General features: G+C 44.6%; 1 protein-coding gene across 2 annotated transcripts in view; it reads right to left on the bottom strand.

Moving 5' to 3' along the window:
* fam13a (family with sequence similarity 13 member A) overlaps nucleotides 1-24792 on the bottom strand; it is a 216266-nt gene that overhangs the window by 12321 nt on the left and 179153 nt on the right. For both annotated transcript variants that reach the window (XM_072583879.1, XM_072583880.1), the window contains exons 12-19: nucleotides 23733-23851; nucleotides 18958-19018; nucleotides 10755-10905; nucleotides 9330-9543; nucleotides 6347-6485; nucleotides 5192-5273; nucleotides 4521-4753; nucleotides 2991-3074 (exon numbers count right to left, since the gene is read on the bottom strand). In XM_072583879.1, coding sequence (XP_072439980.1) covers nucleotides 2991-3074; nucleotides 4521-4753; nucleotides 5192-5273; nucleotides 6347-6485; nucleotides 9330-9543; nucleotides 10755-10905; nucleotides 18958-19018; nucleotides 23733-23851 — 1083 coding nt within the window. The remainder of the gene's footprint in view (nucleotides 1-2990; nucleotides 3075-4520; nucleotides 4754-5191; nucleotides 5274-6346; nucleotides 6486-9329; nucleotides 9544-10754; nucleotides 10906-18957; nucleotides 19019-23732; nucleotides 23852-24792) is intronic.

Raw genomic sequence — 24792 nt, 5'->3', positions numbered from 1 at the left:
GAGTAACCCACCCAGACCCATTTCCCTCTGTCTAATGCACCTAACACTATAAGCAATTTAGCATGGCCAATTCACCTGACCTGCACATCTTTGGACTGTGGGAGGAAATCAGAGAAACTGGAGGAAACCCATGCAGACATGGGGAGAATGTGCAAACTCCATTCGGACAGACAGTCACCCGAGGCTGGAATCAAACCTGGGACCCTTGTGCTGTGGGGCAGCAGTGCTAACCACAGAGCCACTGTGTCACCCATAGCATCCAGGGATGTGCAGGTTTAGGTGAGTTAGGAATGGGTCTAGGTGGGATGCTCTTTGGAGGGTCAGTGTGGAGTCAGAGAGGTTGGCAGCATGGAAACACCCTTCAGCCCAACTTGCCCATGCCGACCAGGGGTTTTCACAATTTAACCGAGTCCTGTTTGCCTGCATTTGGTCCAAGTCCCTCTATACCTATCCTAGCCATGTACCTGTCTAAATGTTTCTTAATTGACAAAATTGCACTCCCTTCCACCACTACCTGTTCTACATACTCACCACTCTCTGAAAAGAAACTGCCCCTCTGATCCTTTCGTTTCTCTCTCCTCTCACCTTGAACCTATGCCCTCTAGTTTTAGACTCCCATCCCTTGAGGAAAAGCTGTCGGCTATCTACTTTATCTATGCCTTTCGTGATTTTATAGACCTCTAATATGGTCACCTCTCACAGTCTCAGTCTATCCGACCTTCCCTTATGACTCAAATCTCCCAGTCGTCAATCTTTTCTACACTCTTTCTAGTTTAATGATATCCTTTTTATAGGAGAGCAACTCGAACTGCACACAGTACTCCAAATGTGGTCTCACCAGCATCCTGTACAGCTGCAATGAGACGTCCCACAGCGTATACTCGATGCTCTGACCAATGAAAGCTAGCATGCCGAAAGCCTTCTTCACCGCCCTGTCTACTGTGACTCCATTTTCAAGGAGCTATGAATGATGGGCCAAACGGCCTGCTTCCACATAGTAGGGACACCCAGTTTCTATTGCTTGCAAATGAAATGAGCAGATGGCATATAGAGAGGTAGCAGTGGCACATGCCACCCTGCAAACTCAGCAATCAATAAACCCACAGGAGCCTTTGCCAGGAGGCAGCCAGTGACAGTGACAATGTCTCTGCCTGAAAGAAGAATTGGTTTCCAGAACGCTGGCAAGGACTCAAAGAAGCTGGCAAGGACATATGTGCAGGTTTTGAGGGAACACTTCATTAAAATCTTCAGGAAACTGTTGAATTGCCACCAGGGGCTAAGTGCTTGGTTGACATGTCCAAACCTGGTCAGCTAATATAGACCAACAACATCTGGCAGAGTTTAACACTTGAGACGTCCCATTCGGTGTCCAGTTGAGGAGCAATCTGGCTGTGTTTCCTCATCCACCCACCCTGTTGTTTCACACACCTTGGTTGTTGGCACTCACTCAGTGAGCTTTAGGGATGAATGGGAGAGAATCAGGCCTCACTTCCCAATGGAAGTAGATCTCGACATTGCAGTTCATTGTAAAATAGACGAGGGACAATGGAGAGCCACATTTGCCACCTCTCCTACAAAAGCATCGGTCCCCTGGAGTTTAAGGGCATGGTGGGTAGGTGGGTGGTGGGAGATGGTGGTGTAATATCATTGGCTAAGTAATCCAAATGGTTAACATGAGTCTAAATCCCACCACAGTATTTGGTGGAATTTAAGTACAATTAAGAAAATCTGGAAGTCAAAGCTAATCTTAGCAGTGATGACTATGACAACATCATTGTTTTAAAGAACCTATCGGTTAAGGTCGGTTCTAAATCCATATCCAGGATATTAGCCTGGACCTTTGGATTACCATCTAGCTGCACTATCACTATGCCATCTCTCTCCTATCTTCCATGCCTTCAGCCAATTATGGCTCTACAATTCTCCAATTCTAATATTCACTCCCAAAACATCTCAGTCTTCACGTCTTTTTCTGAATTGCAACCAGGTAACCACTGTCTACTGTTGCAAAAAACCCAGCTGATTCACTGATGTCCTTTAGGGAAAGAAGAAATCTGCCATCTTTACCTAGTCTGGCCTACATGTGACTCCAGATCCACAGCAATGGGGTTGACTCTGAGTTGCCCTCTGAAATAGCTCAACAAACCACACAGTTCAAGGTCAACTAGGAATAAGCAACAGATGCTGATCCTGCCAATGATTCCCAAAGCCCATGAAAGGAGCAAAATAGAAATTAACAAAAGTTGGAAAGAGACGGAGAACGGTCTCCTTTTTAAGCTCTTGTGCAAAAGTCATGTTCCATGCAAGAGCAGCCCCCCAAAGTGTTGCAGAGCTCAGAATGCATCGGATCATAACAGGTCAGCTGACTAAGTTTCTACAGAAGCTTGGCTAGTCTACACTGTGGAGCCCTACATCATCCTGACCTCCATCTGATAGAAACAAGGCAGACTGCAGCACTGTGCACAGTCCGACCCGCACCTTACCAAAATGAGGCAGAGGCACTGGAAAAGGTACAAATCAGGATTTTGACAAATGTGATCCCAGAACAGACTGGATAGACAGGATGCAACAAATGGGAACTCATCAACAGATGGGCATCCCAAAGGAGCTCCTTAAAACTTTGATGGGTTTTTGATGGGCTGCTGGATGTATAATACGTGCTTCCAATAGTCAGGGGTGGTGGTGGTGGTGGTGGTGGTGGGGTGGGGGGGGGGGAATGCCTGAAATACTAGACAGTTACCAACGGGAGCATTCATAAAAACAACCTTTCTTCCTCCATTACAACAGGGAGTTGATGAGCTGAATGACAGACACATTTCAATGAGGAGGCATGGGAGAAGCTGCATAAACAGAAGTAAGGGAGGAATAGAATATACTGGGGGACATGGGAGTTAAGTCAAAGTAGAGAGGAAGGAGGTGCATGTGTTGCATAAACACAGGCAGAGACCAGATGGGCTGAAAGAATTCAGGTCTGTGAAATTAATACTTACCGGTCGCCCATGTATGCTCTCATAGTACAGAAGGCCCTTCTGCAGAGCCACTTTTTCACTAGCAATCTCATCTCGAGTCATGTCCTGTTCACATGGAGGAAGAGAGAGAACACAATTAAACAACAAAAACTTCAAAGTGCCACCTGTCAACTATAAATGAAGGGCCAAGAGAGCAGGGGGTGGAAGGGGCTGGTGCAAAATGGTGGCAGGGTGGCTCAGTGGTTAGCACTGCTGCCTCATAGTGCCAGGTACCTGGGTTCAATTCCCGCCTCGGGTAACTGTCTGTGTGGAGTTTGCACACTCTCCCAGTGTCTGTGTGGGTTTCCTCCGGATTCCTACCACAGTCCAAAGATGTGCAAGTCAGGTGAATTGACTGCGCTAAATTGCCCATAATGTTAGGTGCATTAGTCAGGGGTAAATGAAGGGGAATGGGTCTGGGTGGGTTGCTCTTCGGACGGTCGGTGTGGACTTGTTGGGCTGAAGGGCCTGTTTCCACACTGTAGGGAATCTAATCTAATCAAAAGACAATGATGAAGGAGCACATCCATCTCACACCACACACACAATTTATTTTCCCACCAACTTTGACAGGAAGAGGATAACATGGCCGCCCCTTTTTGCCTTGCCAGTGTTATGGTCCAATTTCACCAACCTCCTCATTATTGCAGAATAAGGGGCTTCTCACAGGAAATGCAAGATGCAAGATCTATGACAGGGAGGGCAATTGATTTTTTTTTGGGTGGGGATTACAGGGACTCACTAAGATCATTCACATGGCAGTAAGATTACCTGGGTGAAAAGAAAGAGGCCTCACAAATTATTCCTCCTGTCCTTCCTGTGGTCTAACATTAATATGGGCACATTACTGGTAGCTGAAAATGTGTTGCTGGAAAAGCGCAGCAGGTCAGACAGCATCCAAGGAGCAGGAGAATCGACGTTTCGGGCATGAGCCCTTCTTCAGGAATGAGGAAAGTGTGCCCAGCAGGCTAAGATAAAAGGTAGGGAGGAGGGACTTGGGGGAGGGGCATTGGAAACGTGATAGGTGGAAGGAGGTTAAGGTGAGGGTGATAGGCCCGAGTGGGGGTGGGGGCGGAGAGGTCAGGAAGAAGATTGCAGGTTAGGAAGGTGGCGCTGAGTATACATTACTGGTATACTACCCTGCCATGTCTCTTCTCATTACCCAAAAGAATTGCTACATTTATACAGCACCTACCTTGCCCCACAGTGCTTTACTGTCAATGATGTGCAGTTGGTGCTAAAATGCAGGGAAGCTCAGCAGTTAAATGAACGCACAGTGCAATCCCACACAACAGGGAACCTGGTTTTAGATGAAAAGTGAATGTGTCCAACTCATGATACACAGCCTAATGAAAAAGGGGAGTTGGTTTAAACACCCTATTTGGAGGGACAGCACCTTGGACAGTGCAGCACTCCTGCGGTACTGCGCTGGAGTCGCTGAGGTGGCATTGTTAACCGCTCCCACTGCTGACCCTCCCTGACAGCTGGCACGCCCATCCATGCCCAGGTTACCTTGATATCTTCGGGCCGTGCCACCTCAGCCCGCTTCTCCTGCAGCTTCTTCAGGATGACATCGAGCGTCACATCCACCGGTGGCTTCTGCACCTTCTCCGCCGCCTCGGGCTTCTTCTCTGGCTCCTTCTCAGGCCCCTTCTCCAGTTGGGAGCCAAAGCTTTTCGGGAGGGTGTTGCTGCGTTGCCTCATCTGGGGGACAACCCCTTCCTCAGAGACCTTCAGCTTGGTGTCTGTCCAGGAGCAGGTGGAGAGGAAAAGGCAAGATGGATGGGCCAGGAAAAAAAAATCCTTTTTACTCAACTCGTTAAAACACTTTCACTTCCAAAACATCTTCCAAGAAATGCAAGTGGCCTCCAAGCTTATGTTTTTTTGTTGCAATACTAACAATATCTCATGGGAGGCCACCAAACTAATGAGTGAGATTAATACCTTAGCATGTCAAAAGAATGAGGTTTTAGGTGACTGATAAATGGAAAAGTGAGAGAATCCAGGAGGAGGCAGAGGAGGGGTCTGTGGGATGGGTGCCAGACAGGGGAGGGGTGGAGTTTTAAGGAACACCTTGAAGGAAAAGGAGAGGGAGGTGGAAAGGGGAAGAGGATGTGGGGAGGATTGAAAATAAAGACAGGTTTAGGGAGAGAATTTTCAGGTCCAATGGCCTCAAGAGTTACCTTTCAGCTGCTTGCGAAGCTTTGCAAGTTCATTCATCCACTTCAGCACTTCTGGGTTTGTGGCTTTGTCGCTGTGTGAAGGCTGAGAGAGAGAGAGAGAGAGAGAATGACAATTCCTGGTTATAATAAACTGAAGAGGACAGCACCGCAACAATGAAAATAAAAGGAGATAATGAAAACAATGTATTTTTCTCATCAACCTGGGTTCTGAAAGGGATGTTAAAAGCGGTAAGTGTGAATATGGTGCCATTGGCCAGGCTGAGCGGGCCTTGACAATGCAGCAGGCCCAAAAGCCTGCACCAAAAAGCTGAGCTTGGTCAAGACATTGATGTAGTGAGCAGCAAAAGAAATAAATATTTCAGCACTTAATCACTGTTCAGTCTCCCTGTTCATTTACGTCCATTGTCTAGACTCAGTACATTACCAATTTCTTTACTAAGGCTACTGACAATGATCCTGCACTTGCAACTGGCCTGTTTCCACTCTGTCTGCCTCCATTAACTTCCACAAATCAATACAAACACCAACAACATGCAAAAAAAAAAGATTTTAAAAGTCCTAAAAATGTTCTCAGGATATTAATCTCCAGTTCCTATACATTCTTGGCCAATCCCAGAGAGCTGGCAACATTACTTTGTGCCAGGGACTGGGAGGTGGAGTGGGGGGGTCAATTAAGCTTTGCACCTCCTGTTGGAGCAACACAAGTTTCAGTTTGGGTGAGGCCAACTCACTTCAGTTTTGAAAATAGCGTGTGGAATGTAACATTTGTTCCTCATTTATGAAGTGTGAATTGACAGTTTTGGTTGACAAAGTGATCAATTAATTGCCCTGAGGCTTGACAAACATCTCACAGCTTAAGACCGGCCTGATCATCAGAGTCAGGACTGGCAAAAGGTACCTTCAGCCTCTCTCAGGATTGGTTGCGCATTGCGTTCTTGGAATATGTCACCTCAGCTGCAAGGAGAAATGCCAAGAGGCCTAGTGAAGCCATGCTAGTGGTAATATCAGTTGAACACTGCCATCTGCACTCTCCAATGAAACAGTGATTACACTTGATAAACACTTCATTGCTCTGTGACACATCCTGAAAGAGGTTACATTTCACCACATATCCCACCTCCCTGTTTCAGCTTCTTTCAAAAAAACTCAACTTACGCGGTATCTTCGCTCTTCCTCGAATTTCTCCTCGAACCTCCTGATCTTCTTCTTCAAGTTCTGGATCCTCCGGGTCATTTGTGCTGGGGTCAGCTCCTCCCTCTCATCGTCGTGGGAACCAAGGGACGAACTCCGACGCCTGCCAACACCAGAGCGAGAGCACACTCGCATTAAACTGTGATGCGCCTATTTTAAACCGAGCCGCCAAAAGAAACGTCTCGTGCCTCCCTGTACAGGTAAGCTCTGATGTCTAAACCTTTCGCTGAGGTATGTGCATTGGCAGCTGTTACAGTGAGGGTCATGCAAGGAGGCCACACAGCCAACTGTGCTAGAGGGTTAGGGTGAGGGTTCAGGTCTTTGAGAGAGCCATCTGCTCTGTCACAATCCACCTCCCTCCTCCCAGAACCCCTGCACCTTTCTTTCATTGTAATGCATTTTACTAATTCCCCTTTGGAAGTTACACATTAAACTGCTTCCAACACTCAGTATATTCCAGATCGACCTGGTGAGCTTAAAATAAAATTTTAAAATTTCCTCTCACCTCCCCTCCCCTTTGGGTCTTTCCTCAAATTTGATTACAACTGCTTGCTTTTGACATTGTGGTAAAAATAGAATTGCTGCTTTGGAGCAAGTCACTCTGACAAGCTTCATTTTTCTAAACAGCTGACGCTGTGAAAGCATGGCATGCCTCTTTACAAACAAGTCCTACAAAATATTTTGGAGGGGGTTTGGAGAAGATTTGGCTGTACATTTGCTCACTTAGCTGGAAGGTTTGTTTTCAGACGTTACATCACCATACTAGGTGACATCATCAGTGAGCCTCCAGTGAAGCACTGGTGGTATGGCCTGCTTTTTATTTACGTGTTTAGGTTTCCTTGGGTGGTGACATCATTTCTGGTTGTGATGTCATTTCCTGTCTTTTTCCCCCTCAGGGGGTTGTAAATGGAATCCAAGTCAATATGTTTGTTGATGAGTTCCGGTTGGAATGCCATGCTTCTGGGAATTCTTGCGCGTGTCCGTTTGGTTTGTCCTAGGATGGATGTGTTGTCCCAGTTGATGTGGTGTCCTTCCTCATCTGTATGTAAGGATAGTCATGACAGACATGGGGTCATGTCTTTTTGTGGCTACTTGGTGTTCATGTATCCTGGTGGCTCGTTTTCTGCCTGTTTGTCCAATGTAGTGTTTGTTCATGGTAGCCTACAAACCCACCAACACACTAAAACAACAGCTAATGAACCTGAAAGACCCCATACAGACAACAAGCAAGACAAATGTCATTTACAAAATACCATGCAAAAACTGTAACAAACACTACATTGGACAAACAGGAGGAAGATTTGCCACTAGAATACATGAATATTAACTAGCCACAAAAAGACATGACCCACTCTCACTAGTATCCTTACATACAGATGAGGAAGGACACCACTTTGAATGAGTCAACACATCCATCCTAGGACGAGCCAAACAGAGACATGCACGAGAATTCCTAGAAGCATGGCATTCCAACTGGAACTCATCAACAAACACATTGACTTGGATCCCATTTACAACCCCCTGAGAAAATGAACAGGAAATGACATCATCACCGGAAATGACCACCAACCCAAGGAAACCTAAACACAAATAAAAAAGCAGGTCATACCTCCAGTGCTTCACTGGAGTGTCACAGATGATGTTACCTAGTATGGTGACAAAATGTCTGAAAACGAACCTTTCAGTTCAGCAAGCAAACTTACATCAAGAACCTCAACCTGAGCTACAAACTTTCTCAAAAACGTGTTGGAGGAGATTTATCAGAATGATGCCAGGCACAAGAAACACCTGGTGGGATGGACTAGAGAAGCTAGAATCACCCTCCTTGCAATGAGAATGTTACAAGGATATTAATTTGAGCTGTTGAACTACAACGGGTTTTGATGGAACTATCAATTCCACAGGGAACTGGTGCCCTGAGGACACAGATTTATAATACAGCAGATGTGTGTCTTAAAATTACAGGAGGAGGAGAGACTCTGTAGGTTACGGCGATAATTAGCATGTAACTGAAGAGCATTAGACTCCAGGCTTAATCCCTGGTCTGTGCTGAGTAATCCAATCTCAGTTTGGGTACATTAAGACAAGTTCAGAGAAACAAAGTGTGAAAGACTGCTAAGAACCAGTCCAGTCCATTGAAAAGGTTCTAACTATCAGAAATTGCTGACCATGCTGGAGCTCTTTACTCTGGAAGAGGTAAGCTATAGGATGATCTGATTGAGGTGAACAACAGAGGGAATTCAAAATGAATCTATCTTTTCTCCCATTCTAGTATCTGAATATGGACTTCTCTAGGATTGGTCCATGCTTGAGAGGCAAGTACAGTAGTAGTTTGTACTTGACTCGTTTAAGATGGTTATCTGGGAAACTCTCCTGTTATTCCTTTGTGGATTGGAAGGATTTACAGGCTGACAATCAACCTATTTGGCCACATTATGGATGTAGAATCATCACAGAATCCCTACAGTGTGGAAACAGGCCACTTGGCCCAACACCAATCTTCCAAAGAGTAACCCACCCAGGCCCGTTCCGCTACCCTATTCCTCTACATTCCCCCTGACTAACGCACTTAACATACGCGGTCCTGAACACTATGGGCAATTTAGCATGGTCAACTCAACTAACGTGCACATCTTTAGACTGTGGGAGGAAACTGGACCATCTGGAGGAAACCCACACAGACATGGGGAGAATGTGCAAAATCCACACAGACAGTTGCCAGAGGCTAGAATCGAACCCGGGTCCCTGACGTTGTCAGGCAGCAGTGCTAACTACTGAGTCTACTTTCCACAAAGTCCTGAAGTGGGACTGAAACCCAGGGGCAGAAACAGCACCAGGAGGTCAAAATAACTCAAGCTAAAGCTGTGCGGGCTTAGAGAGGTCACCATGGAGTTATTTGGGGGAAGGGGGAAGAATAGCAACATTCAGGCCTCCCCTCCACACTCACCTCATGAAGGAATGGGAATCAGGAGGTGATGGGGGTACTTCTGTATCGTTGAGGAACTGTTGGCTCTGACCATAGGCGTAGAAACGAGGCGACAGCATGGGATCGGAATCCTCCTCCAGCAGTTGGCGAATCAGCCGGCCAGCCTGTGGCGATACTCGAGCTTCCTCGGACTCGGCATCTGGGCTCTGCCACACCAGGGGTGCCGAGACAGACTCTGAAACAACAGCAGCCACCAGACAGTGTCAAAAACCTTCACTGCTGAATGACTGTGGTCACCAGTCGCTGCTTTGTAAACCACCGTGCTGCGTGAAAATCCTACTTTTAGCCTCAGCACAAACATTTCATTCAGCTCTGGTCATCCTGGGCTTCAAATCAGGGCTGGGTGACCAGTGAAGACCAGCAGCCACATTTCACTCTACATCCTCTCAAAATACGCTGTGTACTCGTACGTGTGTGCATGGTGTATTCATTATTTTGTCTGTATGTGCTTACCTGTGTGCATTGGCCAGGGTTTTCATCGTTTGTATTGTGGATGCTATGTTGTTTAGAGTGTGCATCTCTCGTGGGGTGTGCGTGCACACGTGTGTGTTGGTTTGCATGCGCCTCCATTATATTGTGAATGTGTGTGTTGATCTGAAGTTTGTGTATTGTATTCTGGACATTCGTGCAGATCTGGTGTGTATTGATCAGGTTGCAAAGATGTATGTACATGTTGGTCTGGGTGTGTATTAGATTGTGTATGTGCATGTGTTAGCCTGGGTGTATATATTTACAATCAGACTGTGGGTGGATCTGTGTATGTTGTATGTGCACTTATCCATGTGTTTCTCTGTGTGCATGCACATTGGTCTGTGACCATCCCAGTGCCTACGCGAAGTACATAGATTCACATTTGTAAATACATGAGCCTAAAACCAGAAGGTGAAATCAAACCCAGCTCTTTTCACCATACAGCATCGAAATCTCAGAAAGGAAATCCCGAGAGGTGGGAGGCAGAGAATTCAATTCAGAACTCATTCCATTTACAGAAAGCCTTTCTGGGCAAAATGCTAAATATCTTTCTCGAGAATTAAGTCTTCAAAATAAATTGCTTATAACTGCGGCCAAACGTACCAGTCCATTCAGCCCAGGATGTTCTGCAACGTCAGGTTTAGCTTATTAGAAGAGACAGTTATATTTAGTCAAAAATCAAACAGGGTTAATTTTCACAATCCTTCCAACATAAATAGAGCGATAAATAACCCGCCAGCTGAACAGACGCGGTAAAATTAAATCAGAAATACAAAGAAGCTGGAGATTAAAATGCATAAAAATGAATTCCTTAAAATTATATGTTATTACTTTTAAGAAACAAAAAAAAATCAAGTGCCTGGGCTAGAAAACAGCATCCCGTACTTGGTTGAGAAATAGACAAGGAAAGATTACCTCCCCATTCCTTGCCCTCGGTGAGACCAGTCAGATCCAAGCGAGGGATCTCCAGAGAGGCGCTCCCTTCCAGAGTTGCTGCTTCGGGACTCCTTGGTGGTTTGGCCACGTCGCTTTGACTCAGAGGTTCTTGGATCTTCATGGCTAAATTCTGCAAGCCCCAAACAAGAAGGGGAAAAAAAATGCTTCAATTGCATATATTTTAAAAATTAGCGATGTTGGGGGTGGGGGAACTTGGAGACGAATGAGAGGGAAGGGACTGAAAGCCCTCTTCCCCGCTGGTTCCAAGTTCGAACAACACCCTGCACACAGACACAAGACGAATTCCCTGATCGCGATCCGCCCACTGTATTGGGCTGGGAGATCTGGAGGCTGCCCATCTGCTTTATCTGCAGAAGAGCCGGCCCTCTTTGCACAGTGACAGACAGCTTCCTCTCCCAACCTCCGTCCACCCCACCCTCCAGCTTGTTTACATCTTACACACAGTACTTGCCATACAAAAAAAGAGCTGTATCCAGGCTGGCCCCTTTGCAAATCTCCTCACCCTCAGTGAGGACTGAATTTAACAAAAACAAAACAAAGAGCTAAGGGTTGGGAAGAGTAGAAGATGCTCCCTGAGCCGTCAATATTATAATGGGAGGGGGGGGGGGAAGGAGTACAGAAGGCGACTGTTGTGAACTGGAGTATATGTGCACAGTCACACACACACACACATTGATGAAGCCTGCACAAATTCACACAACTTCCTATGGATGAAGTGGGGGGGGGTGGGATATAAGTGAATCCAGGTTGGGCGTGGGTTCTCTATTTATAGACAGCGGAAACGTGCCCCCATACACACACACTCCCGCTAGACACAAGCTTGAGGATGAGTGCGCCGGACGGTCATTACGTGATTCGTAGCGTCTCTCTGAACAAAAGGCGCTTTGGGACACACTGTTCTGGCAATCAGCCAGTACACACCAGCAGGCAAGAGCAGTCAGCTGGAGGAGCTCGGCAGTATCGCTCGGCTGCTGGCCGATTCGTCGTTTTAAGTTTCATTTTAAACCCCACCCCAGTTAGTGTATTTCACAAGAGAATTACAATTCACTGCCGTTCCCCCCCCCCCCCCCCCCCGCCCACCAACTACTCCACTCCCGAACCTAGCAATAAATGATTTGCTTTCAAAGGTTCTGGCTTCACCGGATACAATTCAGAGCAGAACAAGTCCCTGAAAACAACAAAAACAAAGTTGCTGAAAAAGTCTCAGGTCTGGCAGCATCTGTGAAGAGAAATCAGAGTTAATGTTTCGGCTCTGGTGACCCCCTCCTCAGAATTGGATAACAACAAAATATGAAAACAAATTACTGCGGATGCTGGAATCTGAAACCAAAAGAGAAAATGCTGGAAAATCTCAGCTGGTCTGGCAGCATCTGTAAGAAAAGAGCTAACGTTTCGAGTCTAACTGACCTTTTGTCAAAGCTAAAAAGAAGAGAAATAGAGAGGTACTTATACTAGGCTGAGAGAAGGGGAGTCATGGCTCCAGAAGCAAAGGTAGCAATAAAGAGGTGTGGATAACAAGTTGCATTCATATAGAACCTACAGCTCTTGTGGACGGCTCTCAGAAAGTTAGCGTGTAGGTACATAAAAAAGGCACGGGGAATAAAAATGGGAGTAGTAATTTATTACAAGCGAGCTCACGAGTAGAAAACTGTAGTTGTCCCTGTCTGGCAACTCAAGGGGGCATTGGCACCTGGGAGTACTGCTTAACAGTTCTGGTCTCCTCACTGAAAGAAGCAGGAAAGTCCAATAAAAGGTTCATTCGATTTGATGAGAAACCTGCACAACGGGTGGAGATCGAGCTTAAATTCTCCAAATTTGAGTGGTGATCTGATTGGAATGTCAAAACGTATTGGAGCAAACATTTGTGTGGAGAGGTTGTTTCCAATATATGTTCCATAAAACAGCCACTCTGAGGGTCCACACACTCAGATCAGTGGGCTGGTGTTTGATTAGGTTAGATTCCCTACAGTGTGGAAACAGACCCTTCAGCCCAACCAGTCCACACTGACCCTCCGAAGAGTAACCCACCCAGACCCATTTCCCTCTGACTAATGCACCTAACACTATGGGCAATTTAGCACAGCCAATTCACCTGACCTACACATCTTTGGACTATGGGAGGAATCTGGAACACCCAGAGGAAGCCCATGCAGACACAGGGAGAATGTGCAAACTCCACAAAGACAGCTGCCCGAGGCTGGAATTGAACCTGAAACCCTGGTGCTATAAGGCAGCAGTGCTAACCACTGAGCCATCATGCCACCCCAAATAGTAATTGAATTCAAATTCCACAAACTGCCATTGTGGGATTTGAACCCAAATCCCCAGAATACTGTCTAGATTATTGAGATTATATAGATTATATCTAGAGATATAAATCTCTAGATTATTGGTCCAGTGATAGTGCTGCTAGGTCATCACCCCTTCTGTTCCTCAGAAGTCTGCACAGTGGCTGGGGAAGTTAGAGGGATCTAGGTATTTTCCTCAGGTTAGAGATTCTGGAGTTAGGGAACAAAAGCATAACATAAAGGGTGTGGACTCTCTGGAATTCTCTATCCCAAAGGTCCATGGTTTCTCAGCTGCTGAGTATATTCAGGACAGAGATCAATAGATTTGTGGGCTCTAAGAGCATCAAGGTTTTAAGCACAGGAACAGGGGACTGAAAATGGTATAGAAGTGCAACCATAATATTTGTAAATGACCTACTCCTGTTGTTACGTTCTTTACATTATGAAAAGATAGTCGATAAATGGGTCTGTTTTCCCTTTGGTCTTTGTGAACCATTCTTCAGGCCTTGTCTCCATGCTACGCTCTTCATACAGTACTACTCCCTTTACTTTAACCAATTCAGGGAAAGTATGAGTTCACCTTGGGTAGATGAAGGACCTACACATAGAAGGAAGATGGTGACATATTGATAATAACACTAGACTAGTAATCCTTCGGTCAAAGGTAATGTTCTGGGTTCACATTTCCCCATGACAACTGATTAAATTTAGTTTTGATAAATATTTGGAATAAAAAACTAGCCTAGAGTTCTCATGTCACCACTGTCATTAAACAAAAGAAAAAGCCACCTGGTTCATTAATGTCTTCGAGGGAAGGAAATCTGTCCTTGTTAACTGTCTGACCTATATGTGACTCCAGACCTACAGCAAATACCGAGTCCTAACTCTTCTGAAGTGGGGTCGAGAGTGTGGCGCCGAGAAAACACATCAGGTCAGGCAGCATCCGAGGAGCAGAAGACTGAACATTTCAGGTATAAGCCTTTCATTAGGATGAAACCCTTATTCCTGATGAAAGGCTTATACCCGAAACATCGATTCTCCTGCTCCTCAGATGCTGCCTGACCTGCTGTGCTTTTCCAGCGCCACACTTTTCGACTCTGATGTCCAGCATCTGCAGTCCTCACTTTCTCCTCTTCTGAAGTAGCCTGCCAAGTCACTCAGAGCCAGGGGACTAAATGCTATCTAGCCACCAAAGCCTACATCCAATGAACAAAACAAAAAAAAACATAACACAGGAAACTAGTCTACGAACACGGTGATGTGGGAATATTCTTTGATGCTCCAGGGAGTAGAAGACAGAAAATCTGATCTCCAGCACTCGCATGATGATTGCCAAGATCCAGGGAAGGGCAGCAGGATTCCATCCCTTTTGGCTACTGATTGGGATCAAGCTTTACAAAGCAGCAGTGAGTCCCATGTTCTCATGCTTTGGAGTCTAGGACAACTCATGGAAGGTATCTCAAAGCAGTGGAGAAGGATTAGCAGAGAAGCATACCTGATGCTTCAAGTACTAGCTGCTCTGCATGGGTCAGAATCTGTAGACTCGACTCATCAGCCACCTCAGAACCTATTGAATCAGAATGGGAAGCAAGTCATTCTCGATACTGAGGAACTGGCTGAGGGAGAAGACCTCTGAGGATTTATAATGACATGTGGAAAAACCTTTTTACACAGCAGAGGTTGGAGGTGGGGGGAGGGGGCGGTGAGAATCTGCAATTATACTGCCTGAGAGTGTTGTAGAGGCAGGTTCAATGCTTGTGGGAATTAAATACTTAATTGAAACTATAACATTGCAAAGCCACATGGAAAACTTTGTGATGTGGAACTAGCTAAGTACCTCTTGAAGAGGGTTAGCAAGGACACCGCTCAATTATTTCCCCATTTGGGAAGTTTCAAACAAATTCCTTCAAATGGGCAAAAAAAAAGGGAGATTGCAACAATTTGCATTCACAAAGCATGAATCTGTTCTTTTTATAGAAGTTCTCTTTAAATCTTTGGGAAAATGTTCCTTCAGTAACAGCTCTGTCAATTAAATGGTGTTGCTTTTGTAGGAGATCCATGTATTCCACATCAGGGCTGTTCACTCAGGAGCACAGCTCTGGTGCAGCCTAAATAAATTCCTCTTGGCATCTGCCCAGTTCCAACCCATTCAGCTGTAAAGAGGTAATGACACAAAAGATGCCCCCAAAGTTAGCAGCAACAGCTGACCTGAGGTTTGACACTTACATAAAAGGTTACTTGGGAAGAGCTGAAATATTTAAATTGCACCTAGTCACGTCCTTAACTTTACAACCAATTAAACACTTGTGAAATTTAGCTACTGCTGTAATGTGGGAAATGCAATCAATTTGTGCACAGTGAAATCCTGTGAACCACAACGAAAAAAACCCATCAGATACAGGACACCTCGAGAACTCCCCTTCTTTTCTTCAAACTATCGGGATGTTTCACACACGGACGAGAAAGGACAAGGCCTCCGCTGAATGTCACATTTAAAAGGCAGCACAGCATTTCAAGAGAAAAAGGTGATAACACAACTGCAGATGCTGGAAATCAGAAACAAAAACTGAAATAGTTGGAGAAACTCAACAGGTCTGGCGACATTTGTTGAGAGAAAGCAAACTTAATGTTTCGATTCCAGTGACCTTCTTCAGAACTAGCTGTAGCTAGTTAAACCAACCTCTTCCTAGCTACAGTTCTGAAGGAGGATCACTGGACCAAAAACCCTGCTTTCTCTCCACAGATGTTCCCAGAGTTGCTGAGTTTCTCCAGCTATTTCTATATCTAAAAGGAGAACCAGCCTATTCAAGGCTCTGGACTAGGCTTGAACCCATAATGCTGACTCAGAGGGAGTGAGTGCTACCACTGAGCTAATTCAACAGCGTAATTTGACTCACGCTCACCATGATTAAGGCTTTTAGGAAGAAGCACGGACAATCATTCAGCACATTATTCTTCTTCAACAGCAATGTGGAGTGCAGAAGGAGTTTGTTCAGAGGAATTGTGGAGCAAATTATATGACCACAATTTGACCCATCTATTAGTTGGTGGAGATATTGTTGAGCTTTTATAATTCTCTACCACAGAAGACTGCAGATGCTGAGTCATTGTGTATGTTCAAGACAGAGATTCACAGATTTTTGATGTTAAAAAAATTAGAGATGCAGTCGGTTCTGCAATAACATGTTAGTTCCATTCTCATGCAATCATTGTTAAAAAAAGAAAATCGCGTAATAACAGCACCATTTAAACTAATAGGACTGGAATCGCATTACAACCAATACATACTTTAAAAGTTGGGGCTTTAGAAACAGAGTCCCCAATTTGTCAACTGAGTTATTGCGAATTCGCATCAACGAAATGTGTGTTATCGCAGAATGACCTAATTGGATAGAGCAGGAAGGCATGCTGGTGGAAGATCAGAGATAAAGGGACCCAAGGGTATAGGGAACAGGGTTGGATGATCAGCCATGATCACACTGAGTTGCAGATTAGACTCAAAAGGCCAAATGGCCTACTGCTGCTCTGATTTTCTATATTTCCAAATTGGGCCACATCTTAATGACTGTCAATCCAAGCCCAAAAGGCCAGACGGCCTATAATCTTGTGGTTTCATGCTTCCACCACTTGGCTTTTGCTTCAGAAAAACAACATTTGCAGCAATTTGCTTCCCTTCTTTCAAGAGCTGCCAACACTCAAGTTTGAACACTGAATTGGAAAGGTTCAGAAAAAATTTACAAGGATGTTGCCAGGGTTGGAGGATTTGAGCTATAGGGTGAGGCTGAACAGGCTGGGGCTGTTTTCCCTGGAGCGTCGGAGGCTGAGGGGTGACCTTATAGAGGTTTACAAAATTATGAGGGGCATGGATAGGATAAATAGACAAAGTCTTTTCCCTGGGGTCGGGGAGTCCAGAACTAGAGGGCATAGATTTAGGGTGAGAGGGGGAAGATATAAAAGAGATCTATGGGGCAACGTTTTCACACAGTGGGTGGTACGGGTATGGAATGAGCTGCCAGAGGAATTGGTGGAGGCTGGTACAATTGCAACATTTAAAAGGCATCTGGATGGGTATATGAATTTGAAGGGTTTGGAGGGATATGGGTCAGGTGCTGGCAGGTGGGACTAGATTGGGTTGGGATATCTGGTCGGGTTGGATCGAAGGGTTTGTCTCCATGCTGCACATCTCTATGACTCTATGAAAGGCACCAGCATTGCTTGACACTTGTCCCAATAAATTCCCACTTCTTATGAGCGCTGAGTGTTTACCTGTGTTGTGAAGTACTGAGGGCATTACCAACATGCTAATCAGAGTTGAAAGACAATAACGCCAATTCTCCTATGGACACACATAAGATGCCAATTTAACGGTCTCAAAATTTAACTATGTCAGCAATAATTTAGATTAGATTAGATTACTTACAGTGTGGAAACAGGCCCTTCGGCCCAACAAGTCCACACCGCCCCGCCAAAACGCAACCCACCCACACCCCTATATTTACCCCTTACCTAACACTATGGGCAATTTAGCATGGCCAATTCACCTGACCTGCACATCTTTGGACTGTGGGAGGAAACTGGAGCAAACCCACACAGACACGGGGAGAACGTGCAAACTCCACACAGTCAGTCGCCTGAGGCGGGAATTGAACCCGGGTCTCTGGCACTGGGAGGCAGCAGTGCTAACCACTGTGCCACCGTACCGCCCAATTTACTATTTGCCCGATAGCCTGTTGTATGGAGCGAGGGGTGGAAATACTCAAAAGCAGTTGCACAAAGCAGGCAGCTATATAACAATATCCCTCTGAACTCCACACAAAAAAGGAAAATCCGGTGGAGGTCAGTTGCCAATGCACTAATGACCTGAAACTTGATTGCTGTTTCTTCACTGTACCAGGATCAAAGTCCTGGAATAGCCTTCCCAACAGTACTATAGGTGGCCCTATGCTACAGGCTGCAGAGTTTCAAGAAGGTGGCTCATCATCACCATCTGAAGGGCAATTGGAGATGGACAATGAATGTTGGCCCAGCCAGTGACACCCACGTCCCACGATGGGAACAAATGAATACCCTGTTATCCACAATGACTTACGACAAAGTGAGGTATTATCAGAATCAGTGTATGTTTCATTTTTTGGCCACAGCCACAGAATGCCATGTCAACTCAAAACTCTAATCTTCTCCACTTCAATAATAAGTACAGAAGTGGCCAGTCATGCCCCTGCTATTTGAAAAAGCTATCCAAATTGTCCCAGAGCCCCACTCTTCCCCCATAACCAGGCAATTTCTCTTCTCTTTCAAGTCTCTATCCAATTCCAGTTTGGACATTTTCCTCACTTCTTCAGGCGGTGCAGTCCAGAACACAAGTATTAAATGTATGAAATATTGCTCATAATCTCCTGTCTGATATTGGAAATACTACATACTGGCATCAAAGCCCCAATATTTTGAACGCCTCTAGTAACTCTCCACTTAACTTTTTCTCCTTGTGAAAATAAATTGCTGTCTCTCCTGTCTCATCACATACCTGATCTCTCACCACCTGGTGAGTCATGCTCAGCCACTTCTTCAAAAGCTGACAACCTTCCCATAGGGTGATGTTTGGCACTGATCACAACTCTCCAGCTAATGTATAACCACCACCTCAGATACTATTCAACCAGCTTTTGTACTCTGTATCTCTGCTTATAAAGCTTAGGATCTTATTTTTTTTGTTCCCAATGTTAGACTCCAAAATGCAAAAGCTGCTGTGCATTACATCTATTAAAGTAACAGGCTTGATAGCAACTTGGATTGTTGCTACATTTGTTATATATTCTACTCTTAGATTAAACTGTAGTAATGCAACTTAGAAAAATGGCACTTTTGTTGCTTACCAGAGTCAGTTTAGTATGATCGTAAGGCTCCCCACCGCAGAATGCATTTATGCCTTCTTTTCTGAAGAAGAAAGTTAAGCACATGTAAGATCAAACTGCAAGCAAGGTTTATAAATATGCAAGTAACAGGTTTAGTGATTACTATTCATCTTGGTAAAAGCTACTTCCTAGGCAGAAAGAAATTGTGTAATGTCACACTGTACATGGCTTTAGGACACCTCAGAGTGATCAGAGTCAAGAATAGTCACGTAGAAAGTGCAACAAGCTATTTTAAGCAGGTCCCACAAACAGAAGGGAGCTAAATGGCAAGATATTGTGTTCTTTTGTTGGTTGAGGGATTAATATTAGCCAGAAGACAAGACAGAACTCTTCTGTTCTTCTTCCAATAGTGTAATGTGATTTTCTTTACACCAACCTGAGAGGGAAGATGGGCCTTCTGCTTTAATGTTTCATCTAAAAGATAGCGCTTTCCACAGGATAGCACTGCCTTGATACTGCACTGAGAACTCCAGCATAACTTTTGGCCAAGAACTTATGTAACTCAGAGGTAAGAGTGCCACCAATTGTGTCAGTGGCATTTTCTAATATTGGAAGTGATGTCAGAGGCCATCTGGAGCTAGGGAATCAAGTGATGGTTACAAATTAATTGAAGGTAATTAGATAAGAGCTTGATTGTTTATACATATAAATGGAGAACATAGTTCTTGGGGTGTGGTTGTAGTGTCCCATATCTGAGCCTGTAGGCCTGGGTTTTGGTATTACCACCAGACTATTAATGCAGAGACTCAGATAATATTCTGGGGACCTGGGTTTGAATCCCACCATGGCAGATGCTGCAACTTGAATTCAATTAAAACAAATCTAGAATAAAATTAAAGAGTTTAATGATGACCACAAAATCATTGTTGATTCTTGTAAAGAAAAGTCTGGTTCACTAATGTCCTGTAGGGAAGGAAACTTCCACCCTTACCTGGTGTTACCTGGGTTAGGGTTAGGGTTAGGGTTACCTGGTGTGCACCTGACTGCAGACCCACAGCAATGTGGTTGACTCTTAACTGCCCTCTGGGCAATTAGGGATGGGCAATAAATGCTGGTTATCCAGCGATGCCCTCAGCCTGTGAATGAGTAATACAAAAAAAAACAATCCCGCTTGCTCCAGAGGTGTATAGTGCCATCTCTGAACAGGTTATTTATATAAAATGGGAACCAGGAGTGGTGCTGTGGCTTAAAGCACTGCCCAGCAAACAGGAGATCCCGAGATGGATTTCAGAAATACCGCTTTCACGTTCCACCTGCCCCAGATGTAGGTCAGTGTGTGTCTGAACAGCTTGATGAAATTACTGTAAACAGGGGAAACGTAATCTGTGGGTGTGAGAGTTGTAAGAAAACTAAAGATTAGAAAATCCAATCTCTGGAGCATGTCTAACAAATATTTTAACGTCCCACCTTATCAATGTAAACTGTAAAACAATTAAATACATCCTGTCACCTTTTCATTAATAACGTATTGCTCAATATGCCCGGAGGCATGGTACACTGGCGAGACTAAGCAGAGGCAACGGCAATGGCAGAATGGATACTGCACAACAATCAACAGACAGGAGTGTTCCCTCCCAGTTGGAGAACACTTCAGCGGTCCAGGACATTCAACCTTGGACGTTCAGGTGACTGTCCTCCACTGCAGACTTCAGGGCAGGCAACGCAGGGTGGCTGAACAGAGGCTGATAGCCAATTTCGGTACCCATGGGGATGGCTTCAACCGGGACCTTGTGTTCATGTCACACTACAGGTGACCCCATTGCACTATACACACATACCCGTACACACACACACACACAAACACACACAAAGACCCTCTCTCAAGTACACACACACACGTTTGTGGGGTGAATTTGTACGTGCAGAATTACATTTTACTTCGCTCAAAAACTGCATGAATCCATGTAAGATTCTGTAAATCCGTTTTTTAGATGAGAATCAGTCTGACCACAGACAGACAGTCTCACACAGGTCAACTCACACCTTCAATGCATTATCTGGGCCGACATGGTGCCAATTGTCAAAAGTTCACTTGAGAATGTAACTTTTAAAAAATGTTCTGCGCTTTACATATGAAAGAACTGAAACCAACATGGTCATTCTAAAATAGGAGACTTAAACAATCCAGATCTTTTTTAATATATCATTTCAGTTACGTCACACTGTAAACTTTTGCTATAGAGTCTGTGTCTTACAATCTTATATTCCACAGTTTGATCAGCTTTGGGAGAAGGACTTGGTGGAAAAGCCTGGCTAAGAGTGATTTCGCAGAAGCACAAGTCACATTCCTGGGCCATGTCATCGGACATGGACAAATTGCCCCACAGGATGTGAAAACAAAGGTTGTTGGGGAGTTTCCCTTACCATTGACGATGACGAAGAGGTAAGTACTAATGATTTCTCAGACTGAGTGGGTTTTATTGGAAGTTTGTACTGAATTTAGCAGTGCAGTTGCTGCACTGACTGACATGTTGAAGGAGCGCAGAAACTTTCAGTAGATGGAGGACCATCAGAAGGCATTTGACAGCCTGAAAGCGGTAACCACAGCCCCAGTGTTAACCACATCCAATTACCCACAGGCATTTAAAGTGTCTACTGATGCGAGTGATGTGGGTGTCAATGCTGTGCTCTTGCAAGAAGGTGAAGAGAAGATGGAAAAACTTATTTGGTATTCATATCGAAAATTGAATAATCAATTGTGTTCTCCAATTGAGAAGGAGACCTAGAGTGGCGTTGCAACATTTTTACATTTACAGTAAGATGTCGGAGACAAATGTATACACTGATCATAACCTATGAAGGTTTTTGTAAAAATTTGAAGATAAAAATACCAGACTGTTCAGATGAAGCTTATGATTATAGGCATTCAATTTGAAAATTATAGATGTGGCAGGATGAGAACATAATTGCAACTTTGATGAAGGAAGACAAAGGTATTTGGTGGCAGGAAAAACTGGACTGAAATGGACCTTAGGAGGGAATGCTTGCAGGCTTAGAGTCAATGTAATGTAAAATGTACTGTGGTGTACTAGTAAGACGAAAGGCTTTTAAATTGAAGCTATCTTTGTATTTTGATGGTTCATTTTTTTAAAGCAAGGAGGTGTGATGCTACTATGGCTTTAACAGGTTATTTTGTCCTTTTTTTTGAAGGGAGGTTCAGACAGAGGTGATAAGCTCCAAGTCAATAAATTAAACAGCTTGTGAGGCTGTGGGGATTTTTAAAATTTGTGACAATAGAAGCAGAATTAATGGGTGGGTTTACGTTCCCACAGATCCAGGATTTTCTGTTTACTTTCCAGTAGCTGTCAGGGTTGTGAAAGCTGTTACATCTCTCTCTTTCTTTCTGTTACAGCTAAAAGCTTGGGTTCTCTTCCTGCTGCTAGAATTGCATCGGAGACAATCTATTTTACTGAATTTGCCTTTACCAAGGGTGCGCTTTGGGATGTCACTGAACTGGGACTTCTCCAGCATCACATTTTTCAAATGATGTCATTGAACTGGAACAATTAATGACTAATTTATTATTTTGTTAAGTATTTCAGTAGAGTTACAGTTAAGCCAATTCTTTTATTTTTTATTTTTTCTGGATTTTAACTAGAGTGTATGTCCACAACCACCTGATGAAGGAGCAGTGCTCCGGAAGCTAGTGCTTCCAAATAAACCTGTTGGGACTGTAACCTGGTGTCATGTGATTTTTTAAAGTACGTATGAATAAAATGTGTTTCGCTTCAAGCCTCGTTGTTAGACCAATCAAACTGCACCTGGAATACAACACCTGGCATTTGCCTTTTGAAATTAAAAAAAAGTTAATGTCTAGGCTATCTCCTTGACATGTTTTAAGGGGGTTGGTCCGGTCCATAGCAGGTCCAATTGGGCTTCAGCTAGTAGGTGCCTTTGCATGGTTACATCAGTAATCCCAGACCAACTGGTCCCTTGGCATCTCATTAAGGGTTAAGCCAAAGCCACATGCCTCTGTCAGTCAACCTAACCTAGTCAAAAATCCTGATACAGAATCTCCTGGCTCTCAAACTGCTGAAATAAAACAATAGCATCTCAGACTTTGAGGTGATTTGGGGTTGTAATATTCCTTGACTAAATCTGTCAACTCTTGAAAGGTTTTAGTATCTGGTGCCTCAGGGAAAGTTAGGCTCCTAACAAGCTGTCAGGAGAACAGCTTGATACTTTTCATCTGCCCCAATGTCATTTGCCTCGAAAAAAAAAGCACATATTTTCCACATACTGGACCCAGTCTTGGACAGCAGGGCTGAATGAGGGAAGCTTCCCAAATAATGGCATGATGCAAGCAATGCTTGCCCCAACTCAATGACAACTGTTGTGAGCAAGTTTCCTCAGGATGTGTTTTACTCGCAACGCCACTGAAGTAACTCCACAGAGGCCGGTATCCCATAACACCCTTTATTTGAATGTGGGGAGTCCTTGGCTCTGGTACAGCCTTGTTAGAACCAGCACCCAGAGTGAACAGGAGGTCGGACACTCCAGGGCTCCCTGTTAACCAGGTTAACAGCCCCTATCAGGGAACTCATACTCCATGAGGTCCACCTGGCTGACCTCGTTACAATCACTACAGCCTCCATGGTCAAACCGTGTGTCATTTTGTTTCATTCATGCTAGTCACCCCTGGACCTGTGTTCCTTTTAATTGTGCAATCACAACAGAAAGAGAAAACGAAGAGTGGGATTCTAAAATGAACCACTCAATCACAGACAAAAACCCACCTGTCTCGTTCAGTTGCATCTTCTGGCTGGGTCAGGAAATTTAGGCTTCCCCCAGGCCCTGACATTCCAAGGGATGGATCAGGAGACCAGGATGACGAAATGCTGCTGCTTTCCATGGGCTGCCAGGCAAAAAAAAAGGATTACAATAAAACTCTTCAGTCTCAGTTCTCCGAGGGCTAGACAGTATAGGCGATGAGAGGTGGGGGCTACTCTGGGGTTGAACAGTCAAGAACCACAGGCCAATCATTTCGGACTGAGACGGGAGAAGCGTATTTACTCGGAGGGCTGGGAATCTTTGCAATTCTCTGCTCCAGGATGTTGTGGTTGTTCAGTCTTTAAGCATATTCAAGAACGAGATCAATAGGATGCTTTCGGACAGGAAAGAATCTAGGAATTGGATGAGGAGCAGGGGGTGAGGGGACTTGGGAAATGGATCTAACATAGAAGACTAGCCATGTAAGATGCTCTGTACTCAAACATTGAAAACTGCATGGGCTTTTATTCAAAGAGTATCTATCCCCTGATACATTGAGGAGGAAGTGAGGACTGCTGATGCTGATACATTGAATCAGAAACTGCAAATGATAGATATTGGATGAATGACATGATTCATGACACAGATCCCAACCCCGGGTATTTCCACTCCACTGCTTGTGAGCAAATCATTCCTGGTATTAGTCACAATTTTCAGCCAGGACTGTATCAATTAATAGCGCACCTTCTCTGTGCAGACCAGAACACAAATATTACACAAAGACTTTCACCTCTCACCCTATCGCAGTGAAAGCAAATACTCCAAGCATTTGCATTTCTCTGCAGCCTTTTTCAAACCATCCCCAACTGCGTCCCACCTGTTCAAGTGCATACACTGCTCTAATGTGCAGCAGCTAATTCACACAGGGTACAGCCTGTAGACCAGAATAGTAAAGCACAGGGTTTCCCCAATATCAAGCCTTAGAATGCAGCCACTGATCGTGTTGCCAAGGCTGCTGTTTCAACAATTGAGGAAGGACGGACCATTGGGCCAGCTGGGACAGGGAGGAGTGTTGGGAAGGGGAAT

Source organism: Chiloscyllium punctatum, chromosome 14 (genome assembly GCF_047496795.1).
Source record: "Chiloscyllium punctatum isolate Juve2018m chromosome 14, sChiPun1.3, whole genome shotgun sequence".
NCBI classification, from domain to species: domain Eukaryota; kingdom Metazoa; phylum Chordata; class Chondrichthyes; order Orectolobiformes; family Hemiscylliidae; genus Chiloscyllium; species Chiloscyllium punctatum.
The sequence above is the reverse complement of the archived record's forward strand: the minus strand, read 5'-3'. Positions and strand labels throughout refer to the sequence as shown.